This window comes from Peromyscus eremicus, unplaced genomic scaffold, assembly GCF_949786415.1.
Source record: "Peromyscus eremicus unplaced genomic scaffold, PerEre_H2_v1 PerEre#2#unplaced_58, whole genome shotgun sequence".
Taxonomy (NCBI): domain Eukaryota; kingdom Metazoa; phylum Chordata; class Mammalia; order Rodentia; family Cricetidae; genus Peromyscus; species Peromyscus eremicus.
This window is the reverse complement of record NW_026734302.1, coordinates 402,793-415,259: the sequence shown is the minus strand read 5'-3', so window position 1 is coordinate 415,259 and position 12,467 is coordinate 402,793. Positions and strand designations below refer to the sequence as shown.

The window sequence follows — 12,467 nt, the reverse complement described above, 5'->3', positions numbered from 1 at the left end:
AGAGTGTTTGATGATTGGGTGACTTTCAGGGATTTGAAGCCTGTGGGTCTCAAACTGAGTATTTCCAATCCATAAGTGCTTGTATGTATGACTATCTGACAATTTTCTCTCATGTTTTATAAAAATCTAGTGAAATTATACATAAACTTGCTGGAGTTGAGTGACTTCAGTGTAGAAGCTTAGTTCTGAAGAAGTTTTCTTTGTATTTCATAATCATTTCCTGAGACTTTTTTTGTTTTTTTGAGAAAGGGTTTCTCTGTAGTCTTGGCTGTCATGGAACTCACTCTATAGACCAGGCTGGCCTCAAACCCACAGAAATACACCTGCCTCTGCTTCCTAAGTACTGGTATTAAAGGGGTGTGCCACAACCTGACTGGGAAAGTAATCCTGTTGGTAGGGTTCTTGCCTAGTATAAATGATGCCCTTGGTTTATTCCCAGCACTGCACTGAACCTCCCATGGTGGTGCATGTCTGTACTTTAGAGCATGAGGAGCAGAGGCAGGAGGATCAGAAAGTTCTGCTTTGTCCTTTGTACTGCCGTGACGTTACTTCACTTCCCCACATTCTTAACCTTAGATAAACACTGACACTGTGTCCTACCTAGCTCATTAGGTCAGAACAGATGAGAACCAGCACCTTTTTTTCTGTGTAGCTTGAACTCAGGATCCTCCTGCCTCACCTTCCTGAGTGCCACAATTACAGGCTACCTATTCAGTCACAATCATGTGAAGCATAGTGAAGGTTAAAAAGTCATTTTCTAAACCCGACATGATGCTTGTAACCCTGACCCTCAGGAAGTGGGAAGTGGAGAATTCAAGGCCGACCTACACTAGGGAGTAAGACCCCATGTCAATAAAATCCTTTTCTAAGTCGTAGTTTCTCAACCTGGGCGGTACTGATTCAGAACAGAAAACTGTCAGGGAAAGGGTGGTTGGTGCCCTGTATCCTGTGCCATGTTACACTGTGGCATACTTAGCAGCATCCCTGGCCTCAAAGTTTGACAGAGGTACTTTCTTCCCAAGGCAGGCCAGCCAAAATGCCTCCAGACATTGTCTAATGTCCTCTCAGCTGCAGATCAGCCCCTGATGGAGAGTGCCATGGGGAAGAGGGAGGTGATTATCCCCTGGGAAAAGATGAGTAGGCTTGGAGGGGCCTCTTCCTGAGAGGAAGGAACCCAGTGGGTTATCCCCACAGCCCATTTTTCTGCCCACATCTCTGAAAAGGTTCCAGTCCTAAAAGGGGATATCAGTGCAAGACCTGCTCCATGCCATGAATAAATTGTGTTTGAGAACCTGGGTGGGACATGGATCAGGGATGGCCTGCCATAACTGAGTCAGTGTCCTTGTCCTGTCCATCCCCAGAAGCACCACTACAGGGAGCTCCCAACTGAAGTACACCAGGCTCTGGGCCAAGTCCCTGCTGGCTACATCCATTACTTCACACACCCATTCCAGAGGCTGCTGCTACACACTCACCATGCCCTGAGAACCTGTGCTCCTGAGAGTTTCTTCCTGCCCTACTAGTCACCAGCTTTGGATTCTGAGAGGTCCTGCCAGATGTTAAAGAGCTGAGACAACCAGGTGCCCCAAAGGTGGACCAAGGAGTTAAGCCTGTGGATCAACCTTGTCTAGGGAGCATCAAAATATTGGACAGCAGTTTAGCAGCCTGAGGATCTTGGAACAGAGGAATACTCTGGGTTCCATGTACTCACAAAAACACAGGATAAGAAAAGATATGCACATATATTGAATAAATATAAAACGAAGAAAAGAACAGTCTCAAATTCAATAGAAATATATCTATACAAGTTATATCTATACAAGTTATACAGTAGGCTGAGGGCAGGGGAAGAGGTTATAAATTCAGATCCAAACATATACAAAAATAACTTACACAGCAACCCCTTCCCCACCCAGCCCCAGGGACATGGGCACTGAGCAGCAGTCCCAGAAGTCCAGCAATGCAGCCCCAGGCAGAGTGAAGGGGCACCAGCCTAAAGGACAGAGGCTTAGGGGTTGTCCTCGAGTCTGCTGCTGGTAGACTTTGAGCTCAGCAGCCTGTCTACCATGGTGTGGGCATAGCACAGCTGTCTACCCAGTTCCTCGCAGCAGCCATATTCCTCCAGAAGGCTCAGGCAGTATGTGTGGAAGTCCTGGTTCTTGCTGATGCAGGTCACAGCTGCCATCATGGGGCACAGAATAAGTTTGGTGTGGTCCTTGGAGGGAAGAAGGGAGTGAGTGAAAAGCTCAGCCGGTGCCTGAGGTTGAGGCAAAGGGGAGGAAAGCCCCCCACCTGGTGAAAGGGACAGCACTTCCACCCACCCAGCCACCTCAAGTACAGGCCCCTGCACACCTGGAAGAAATTAATCTGTATAGTGCCATTGCTGAGGTGCAAGATGATGGCGCGGCTTGTGCGGAGCCATTTTTTCAGGTAGGGCAGCCGGGCCAGCTCATCACCTTCCCGGGGTGTGGTGTTGGCCCCTGCCTTCATGTTGGCCCCTGCCTTCTGCAGGTGTTCATTCATGTAACTTTGGAAATGCTGGAGGAGAGTGACCTGGTTGGAAAGTTGAGGCAGGGATTCCAGAATGAGAGCCTGACCCTGAGGCAGACCCCATACCCTGCCACACCATCTTACAGCAGCCAGTTCCCACCTTCTTCATCAAGGAGTCAGGGTGGGAGCTCATGGTGGGGTAAGACTCCATTCCATCATGGTCTATATACTGGAGGCTGTCGCCATCATTGTAGAGGACGAGGCATGTTGAGTCATTAAAGAGTGCCCCTGTACTGTTGTCACAGAGCCGATACCCTAATTGCAGGGGGAGGGCTATCTTAGAAAGGCAGGAGGAGGTCGACAAAGGCTGGGAATAGCTCAGTAGTAGAGTGCTTGCATGCATTAGGCCCTAACAATTCTTGGTAACACAGCCACACAATTACGGACATCACTCACTTGTTCACTCAAAGGCTACTATGGCAACACCATCCCCTGCCCATCGTACATTCTGGAGACACCTACCAAGTCCATACTTCATTGATTGGTCTACCCACTGGCTGACCCAGAAGATGGGGATGCATGCAGGATCCTCAGCCTCCTCTGGGATAGAAACAGAGCACTGCTTAGGCCAGTCCCTTCTTCTGTCTTCTCAGATAATCCTCCTCAGAGCTGGAGGGTCACCACATGAAGCCTGTGGAGGGCTCTGATGGCACAAACCCAGACACCCAAATTGCAGCCCAGGATGTCAAGTCCCAATTCGTTAAGTGGGCCCCTTTACTGTGTCTCAGGAACTGTGGTAGGTGTGGATAGGAAAAGAAAACCCTAGGCTTCTAGAAGGACCCACATACCAACCAGAGGGACGAAGAGTAACCAAAGTCCTTAACATCAGGGCTGGTGGAAAGCCTAGAGCCCCAGATTAAAGTACTGAAGAAACTGAGCAGACCCAACAATTCCTGCAATGCTAGAACCACCTCAGTGCACACGAGTCCCAACTGCAGATACATGAATGTGTTGGAAAGAAATGTTAAGGAGAATTACATCAGGTTAGGAAGTGCTGGCAGTGGGGGTCAGGGTGGTGACAGTGGGCACAAAAGCCCTGAGGCTGGAGCTGACCTGAGTCTCTTGAGGACCAAGGGATTAATTCCATGGGCAGAAAGGAAACAACAGACACAGCTGTGCAGAGGTGACCTATCAGTCACCTACAGAGTGAGACGGGGCAGAAACAGGCAGAAGGCACACCAGGAGGGCCTTGGGTGTCAGGCTAACTCATCTGGATTTTGATCTCCAGGAAATGGGGGCTCTGCTTGCTGACTGAGATACCCTGCCTTCTCCAGATGGGAAGCCCCCTGCAGGACTCACCTTGCCGCACCTGCCTTCGCTCTGAGGGCTTGGAGGCATTGACCCTGGTCAGCTGCTGCAGCATGTCACTGAGGTGGCACTCGATGGCCTCACTTGTCCCCCAAACCACTGGCTCCTCCTTTTCCCAGGGACGGTCAGGCAAGGGTCTCTCTACACCTAAGAAGGTGACATGGTCATTAGCCAGGCAAAAAAAACCACTGGAGGAAGCACAGGCCTGCCTGCCACAGCCAGCAATCTTCCCACAGTCCCATTAGCTCTCACTGCTGTTGCAACTGAGTCAGGACCAGGTTGGTGTGTCAGGTATATGGTGCTCACTGAGAGGCCTCTGCTCCAACAGCCTGCCCTTCCAGGACACCTGCTGTTGCTGTCACTCAGGGAGGGAGCCTGGAGGCACCAATTCAAGCAAAGAACGAAGGGTACCTTGTGCATCCAGGAAGGTGGAAGGATGGGTGAAGCGCAGTGTAAGCCTTTTGCTCTGTGTGCTTACAGATAACTGAGTCTAATGAAATCCACACTGAAGCATTAGTTGGCCTGTGGTGACCGGGTCTGTGCTGGTCACTGTTGCTGTCTTTATTCTTGAACAATTCACTTCCCCAAACCAGCATGTGTCAGTTCTCCCGTGAAACAGGACATTCCCTAAATTTTCAATTAAAAACAACAACAATCCCACCATGCTGTATTAAGAACTTAAGTGTGAAATAAAATATCCAAGCTCTGATTTTAAAACTAGCCAGAAAAGGGCTGGAGAGATGGCTCAGCCACTAAGAGCACTGGCTATTCTTGTCAAGAACCTGGCATTGGTTCCCAGCATTCTCATGGAGGCTCACAACCACCTGTAACTCCAGTTCCAGGGGATCCAAGACCATCTTCTGGCCTCTGTGGTCACCAGGCATTCATGTGCTACACATTCATATATGCATGTAAAACACCCATTCATAGGAAAAACAAAATGAGACTGTTTGCAGAATATGTAAAATCAAACTTGTCCAACTAAAACTATTGAAAATGGAGGACGACTACTCCAGGATCATATAACACATGATACAATTCCCTACCTTTGGATAATCTGGAAAATGTCTATAAAACATTTTCATTTATTGCTACTTTACTAAGAAAAAAAGAATCCTAAAGGAGCAGTATTTTAATACCTCCCCATAAGATAGGATCCACAAGTCCAGCACTACAGGAAAGGGAACAGAAAAGGGGGCTCAGCAATAGCTCAATTAACAGAGTGCTTGTCTAGTGTGAAGCCCTGAATTAACATCCTCAGCTCCTTATAAACTGGCTGTGGTGGTGTCTCCTAGCACTCAGGAGACAGAGGCAGAAGGAACAGAAGCTCAAGGTCATCCTTGGCTACTGGGAATTCTAAGCAGACTGGGCCACATGAGACACTGTCTCAAAAATTTAAAGGGAAAAATAAAAATTACAGCAATAATTACTACACCAAGACCCACATGTGGGTGCCAAAATTGATGGGCAGCAGTTTTTCAAACAACTTCCTGCAAGATACTTATCAATGACCGAAAAAACAGCATCTGTAGCAGAGACAGCCTTGTCTCCCCAACACACTAAAAAGAGCACATCCCCCTCTGCAGCATTCCTGCTCAGAATGTAGAATCTTCCCTAAATCATGAGGAAGCAACAAACCCAACAGGAAAGACACTCATCAGCACCCTCTGAAAGTGTCAAGGTCACAAGACACAAGGAAAAACCCAGAGACTGTCACAGGCTAGAGGAAACTAAGAAGCTGAGGTCTCTAAATGCCTTGTGTGGTATTGACTTACACCCTGGTACAGAACAAGGTGATGTTAATGGGGAATCTGTTTGATTGACATGAAGACTGGAGTTTGTTGACAAGATTATCTTGTGGTTAACGTTTTAGTTTTGGTAATTATTCTGTGGTAGAGAGATGCTGATAGCGGAGGAAGCTGGGGGAAGGGCACATAGGAAGTCAGCTCTATTTTGTTTATAACACTTTGTATAGCCCTAAGATTATTCCAAAAAATCCAAGTCATTGAGTCAGGGGTGAGGCACACATTGGTAACCCCAGCATTTGGCAGTTTAAGGCTAGTCTGAAAACATGAGACTCTGTCTCAAAGCACCAAATCCCAAACTAAATCATCGCAAGTCATTTGCCTAAAAATGTAAATCTAATTGAACAGACAAACTGAGAACTTTATATTAAATTGGTGGTATAGCCAAACAGAGAAACAATGTCCTTCAAGTTACTTCTCAAAGTCTACAACCCTTAATGAAATATATTAAGGTCAAATAAAGCTGCAAGAAAAAAAATAGTAATTCTAAATACAGTGGCCCACTCCTATAAGCCCAGCATCTGGGGGGAGAGGGGGTAGTGAGGCCAGGGATTTCAAACCTGAGGCCAGTCTTGGCTTCATAGTCTGTTTCAATAAGTAAGTAAGTAAATAAATAAATAAATAAATGGAAGGAGGGAGGGAGAGAGGGAGGGAGTCAAAAAAAAGAATGCTACCAGGTGAGGTGGCTCACGCCTTTGATCCTAGCACTTAGAAGGCAGAAACAGGTGGATCTCTGTGAGCTGGAGGCCAGCTTGAGCTACATAGTGAGATCTTGTCTCAAAAAAGAAGGAAGGAAGGAAGGAAGGAAAAAAGAAAGAAAGAAAGGAAGGAAGGAAGGAAGGAAGGAAGGAAGGAAGGAAGGAAGGAAGGAAGGAAGAAAACAGAAAAGAAAAAGAAATCGTGAAGACAATACAGGGTTGGATTAATGCTCACAGTCCTGAAGGTTGTGCTGATGTCCGTCATGTCTGTTTTCAAGAAGTATACACAGAAGCGTTAACAGAAGAAAGTTTGCTCTTGGGGCAGCAGAGATGGCTCAGCGGTTAAGAGCACTGACTGCTCTTCCAGAGGTTCTGAGTTCAATTCCCAGCAACCACATGGTGGCTCATAGCCACCTGTAATGAGATCTGGTGTCCTCATAATAAATAAATAAATTTAAAAAAAAACAAAGTTTGTTCTCAATCAGTTAAGAGAAACACAGAGGATTGATGATGAAAACATCAAAAGAAATAAAAACAGACTGGGAAAAGAGTCAGATGCTTCCTGTTCATTCTTCTACCTATTTAATCCTTCGTTTTCTTTTTCAGACAGAGTTTCTCTAACAGCTCTGGCTGTCCTGGTACTCGCTCTGTAGACCAGGCGGGCCTTGAACTCACAGATGTACTTTAGTTTAAGTGTAAAATGGCAGACTGCTGAAGTTGGCTGTAGTGACATTTCAAAAGTGAGATGTGCTGACAAACTTGTAATCCAGAGCCCTAGGCAGGAGGACTGACTCCAGAGCAGCCTAGTGACAGTGAGAGACCTGCTCCTGACAGACAAAACGCAAGCACTCAAAGGGGTGAAAGGTGCAGAGTGAACCATGGCTGAGAATGAGAACTGAGGATGGGTGCTGTGTTATACTCCATGTCTATACCTGACAAGTTCCAGCATTCAACAAAACATGCAAAAGAGATGATAGAGACTTTTAAACAAAATCAAAAAGAATTTCCTGGGCTTGGTGTGCAGTCCATTTTTTCCTTATCAGATCAAATGGGTTGATTCAGTCTGTTCTTCCTGCCAAGCCCAAGGGTCAGAAGAACCCAGGGACCAGACCTCAAGGATAGGACCCACCTCTGGGGGCAGAGTAAGGTGCATGCACCCTGAAATGCACCCTGGAAATATGGGCTCTCTGCAGTCTACCCTACCAAGACCAAGCTTCACCTTTCTCGAGGACCATGAGAGGCTTCCTGCTGCTGGGGTCCAGGCCGCTGGGAGCCACTGACAACCTTGGTGGGATGGTGAGGCAGGTGATGGGCAGACGGGCAGGGATATAGCCAGAAGTGAAGAACTCATCTTTGAGCAACTCCTCAATGGTGGGGCGGGCAGCAGGTTTTGCCTGGAGCATCTTCTGGATGAGGGAAGCAGCAACGGGATTGATGTGCTGGAGGGGAGAAGCAGAGCCTAAGTGAGATGAGACAGGGACCCCACCTGACATGTGGCTGCTCCTATCTCAAATATACCATAGCTCAGTGGCCGTAAGCTCCACCAGGTCCTCCACCCCAGCTTTAGCAAGGACCAACGTCACCCTGCTGGTGAGAAGGATCATTTCCTGCCACTTGGCACTCAATATTAACTTGGGATGATTTCCCCAGCTTGCCCTTGCAAAACACATTTAGTTATTTACCACCAGAGGGGCCTCCAGGTCCCCACACCTGTGTTTAAATCCCAGTTCCGCCCCCATGATTCCAGCTCTGACAAATAGCCTGGGTTTTCTGGGCCCACCAAGGCATATCTGTAGAATGGGGGAGCGGTATCATACCTGGGACCCCACCATGTGAGACACCTGGTATATGGGATAAAACCTACAACAGGCCTGTCAGTCAGAGCATTAACTCTAGGCTTCTTATGTATCAGGAATGCAGTCTTGTATATTAATTCATTTGGGCCTCACAAAAACTCCTATAAGACTCCCTCCCCCTATATAGTTTGAGACAGGATTTCACTGTGTAGCTCAGGCTAACCTGGAACTTGAGATTCCCCTGCCTCAGCCTCACAAAAGTGAAGACTCACTCCACTACTATGCCTCACTTTAGGTGAAGAAGCAGGCTCAGAACTGAGAAAGTGCCCTGTCTGAGAATACACACAGCCTAGGTGATAAAGCCAGGACTTATACCACAGCAGTCCAGCTGGGTCAAGCCAGTCCATGCTGTCTGCAGTGAGCCAATTCTCTGTGACATAGCAACTCTACATACAAGTCAAGGACACCAATTTGAAAGTGGCCATATGTCCCAGGTAGACCTAGTCCCCAGAAATGGGTTATCCCTTCAAACAGATTTCTGCCATTGGTTGTGAAAAAAGATGTCATTTTGTCACTGGAAGCCCTTGGGGAAACTTCCACTTTGTAGATGGGAAGCCTGGTTCACAAGAGTCAAGCTATCATCTGCTAAACACAGCTCAGCTGGGTGGAGATGGTCCATGTCCCAAGCTTAAGTACGTCTGCCTCTTCTCCCCCATTGTCTCCCTGCACTTTACATCCATTCAGGCAGCTGGGCATGGGACTCAGTTGGCAGAGTGCTTGCCTATAAGCACAAAAGCCAGTTCAGCTCCCAGTATACCCCATAAAGCCAGCCTAGTGCTGCATGCCTATAATCTCAACACTTGGGAGGGAGAGGCAGGAGAATCTGACATTCAAACTCAACATGTAGCGAGTTCAAGGCCAGGCTTCAGACATACATTCTCTGTGGCTATACTAGAGTCAAGGCTCTGTCCTCAGGATATAGCTGGGCACAGTGAATAGCTTTTCAGTGAAACATAAAATAAAATTGTGTTGCTGTCACCTTGGGAACACTGTATTCATTTGGTTTCATCCGGAGGTAGGTTTCTTTTTCGAATGAGGTCTCAAAAGGTGGCTTGCCCACTAGCAAGGTGTACCTGGAGGTACAAGGAAGAATTTTGCTCAAACTCCCTGGAAAGTCCAAATGCATAAGTCATTGTCTAGAGGAAGGGGGCTGTGCTGGATTCACTGACTAGGAAGAGATGGGGATGGTCTCCAAGTCTGCCTAGTGCCACAGTAACCTTGGCTAGGACAAGCCCTCAGAAGAATGTAGCTGATAACACCTGGATACTAAGGGGCCAGGAATTCCCCAGCTCTGGGCTGCAGTAATAGAGGACCCCAGAGGCCACTGCTATCCACCACAGGCCACCATGATGGGACTTCTGCCTACCATCAGCCTTTCTGATGATCTGATTCTCCCATCAGTGCTCATCAGTGCTTCCAGAGCTTTCTTGAAAGTCAGCCAGGGACACAATTAAACCCAGGTTCAGAACTGAGATTCCATAGTCCTAACAAGCCCTCAGGTGTTGATGGTTTGGGTCTGTGCACACTTTTAGTAAACAGCAAAGAGCTGGAGGAAGAATTGTAGAGACTTTCTCATCCCTTCTCTGGACCATAAGTCCAAGCTACAGGAAATCCTACATCCTACACCAGATTGATAAGGAAATAGGGCTTCATGTGGGCAACCTGCTCCCTGAAATAGCCTTTCTATAAGGAAGAAGGATCCAGAGGGTAAGGTCAACTGGGTGAAGTGCCTCAGAAAGCCCCATTGAGACCCATAGCTCCTGAGTCCATTCCCAACTTACATGATGCACCCGATGGACCATACATCCTCCTCAAAACTTCCCAGTCTCACCGCTTCGGGAGCTATGAAGTTCTGGGGGCTACAAAAGGTCTTCATTTGTTCCTCTTCATATTCCACTTTGGTTGCCAGCCTGAAACCCCCTGGGACAGAGGAAAGAAGAGAGGGCGCTCAGCTGCTAGGTCTGGGTCACCTGTGGTTGCAGACAGCTGCCTCAGGTCTGACCATTGAGAATCAGACTCCAAAGTCTCTGTTCCGGGAACCTTCCTACTTTGCTGGCTCTGGCAGGCCTCCCACTGCCCTTTACACTGCTCTTTTAGATAGCAGGGCTAGGGTGGTAAGATGGCTCTGTAGGTAAAGGTGCATGCTTCTAAGACAGATGGCTTGAGTTGACCCTGGGACCCACACAGTGCAAGGAGACAACTGACTCCTGAAAGTTACCTTCTATCCCCACCCCTCACATAAATAAATGAAATTTAAAACACATGACAACAGAATGGGATGCACTAGGGAACCAAGTAAATACTCTTCGTGACTGCTGATGGACAAGGTAAGAAAGGTGACGTGGGAATAGGGACTGAGGCGAATCAGAGTCTCAAGGGAACAGAACTTTTCAGCTCAGTAAAAAGACAGCTAAGGGAATGCTGCCAGCCTTGCTGCATGGCATACGTCTAGACCTCCAGTTTAAAAAGGAAACTGACTGAGGAGCACCTGGCTCAGTGCTATGAGATAGGGTAGTAATTGGGGGAGGCACCCCCAAGTAAACTATTTTCAGAACTACTGTATTGAGGTACACAAAACAACAACAGCAAATACAAAAACAAAAAGAGCAAATGCATCTAAAGGCAAGACACTGGCGTGTGGGCCCCTCACCTTCCATTTCTAGACTAGAGGGCATTCTGGAGGGCAGCACCTCCATGTCCCACCGGCCCTCCATTTCTCTGGCTCCCATTCTCCCAGATTTCCTCTTCTTGCCTCCTCTTGTAGTGGCACCGGCCACCTGCAGGTCCAGCACCTTACCTATTTTCACCTCCAGATCCTCGTTCAGGAAGACGTTGCTCAACCTAAGGTTCCTGTGAATGACTTGATTGTGGTGCAGGTACTGACAGCCTAGAATTATCTGCCTTAGGTAGTAGCGTGCCTCCAGCTGGGTCAGGGCTTTCCTCCTCTTGTGCAGCGCCAGGAGGGACTGAGGAAGAAGGAAGAAGTTACTGAAGCCCACCGAAAAGGGTGGCCCGCTGGATGGGACCAGGACTAAGCTCTCGGGATTAAAGGGAGGTCTTGGCAGACTCCTGATTATTCTGCCCATACACTGGTCATTATCATTCATAGGACCCTCTCCTGTTAATGCGTGCCCTTACCCAGAGTCTTTTCTCAACCGCACTCAGCACCCTCACTAGAAGCCTTTCCATAATTGCTTCATACACAAGCACTCCTCTAGGCTACTCCAAGGCATCAGTGCCCCAGTCCCACAACAGAAACACTCACCCTCTCCCGACAAAGCTCCAAAATCACAAACACAAATTCACTGTCTTCGAAAACGCTGTGGAAGCCTACGACGTGTTGATGTGAGAGGCTGCGGTGAATGGAAATCTCTTTGGACAGCTTCTCCTTCTGGGAGGGTGTGAGCAAAGACTTAGGCACCATCTTGGCTGCGAACACCTCCTTTGTGTCTGGGTCTGAGATCTCAAAGCATTTGACAAAGCCTGCTTTACTCAGAAAGCGTCCCCTTACATAAAGGCGCCTGCTGCCTTTGTCCACTAAGACCTCTGGAATCTTTTTCAACAGTGGGGCGGCCATTGGGGCACTGGGACCTGCATCTCCCTGGACCCTGGCTTTCAGGAGGTCTGCTGGTGCTCGAGCCAGCTTTTCAGCATTGTCTGATGTCTTCATGCTCCTAAACTTGCTCTGCTCCCCCTCGAATTCAAACAAGGCACTGGGAATCTTTCAAAGGCCTGCACGTTGCTGATTGGCCACGGGGATTTAAAACGGAAGCCACCCAGCACTCTGCATCATGTGAGTGCTCTAATGGTGCAGCTCCTTTTAAAACCTGTATCTTGTGAGCAAGAAACTTGATGGGCAAGGACTTGAGGACTGAATGCACGTGGGATAGCCAAGGAAACTAAGAACTAATCGGATACAGGTTAGTTGATTCTATGAGTCTTCTTGTGGTGTCCTTGACCCCTCTGGCTCCTATAATCCTTTCTCCTCCTGTTCTCTAGGATTCACTGAACTCCTTCTAGTATTTGGCTGTGAGTTTGCATCAGTTTCCATCCTTTGGTGAACGGTGCCTCTCTGTTAACTTTTTTAAAAAGATCATTTGCAGATTGCCCTGTGCCCTGTGGCCACTAGATCTATGGTCAAGTCCACAGTGGTCTTCAATCTTGGTATAGACAGCCACCCTTCAGCTGAGTCTTCCTCTAGCTATTTGCAAAGTTCCCAAGGTAGAAGAAAACTTTGCTGCTCTGAACAT

At 47.8% G+C, this 12,467-nt stretch overlaps 1 protein-coding gene across 1 annotated transcript; it reads right to left on the bottom strand.

Annotated features, from left to right (window-relative positions):
* Nucleotides 1–2,008: 2,008 nt before the first annotated feature.
* On the bottom strand, nt 2,009–12,087 carry LOC131901225 (serine/threonine-protein kinase PLK1-like). The gene is made up of 10 exons (XM_059252452.1): nt 11,483–12,087; nt 11,015–11,183; nt 9,999–10,137; nt 9,197–9,290; nt 7,581–7,800; nt 3,850–4,005; nt 3,013–3,090; nt 2,651–2,805; nt 2,353–2,553; nt 2,009–2,215 (listed from the first exon to the last, which is right to left on the bottom strand). Exons 1-10 carry the CDS (start codon nt 11,885–11,887, stop codon nt 2,009–2,011), a joined length of 1,824 nt encoding a protein of 607 aa, XP_059108435.1. The 5' UTR covers nt 11,888–12,087.
* Between the last annotated feature and the right edge of the window lie 380 nt (nt 12,088–12,467).

Coding starts and splice junctions, on each gene's coding strand:
- LOC131901225 (XM_059252452.1), bottom strand. CDS start 11,887: ATGAAGACATCAGACAATGCTGAAAAGCTGGCTCGAGCACCAGCAGAC. Junction 10,138..11,014: donor GGATCTGGAGGTGAAAATAG/GTAAGGTGCTGG, acceptor CCTCTGTCCCAG/GGGGTTTCAGGCTGGCAACC. Junction 9,291..9,998: donor TGGTCCATCGGGTGCATCAT/GTAAGTTGGGAA, acceptor TTGTACCTCCAG/GTACACCTTGCTAGTGGGCA.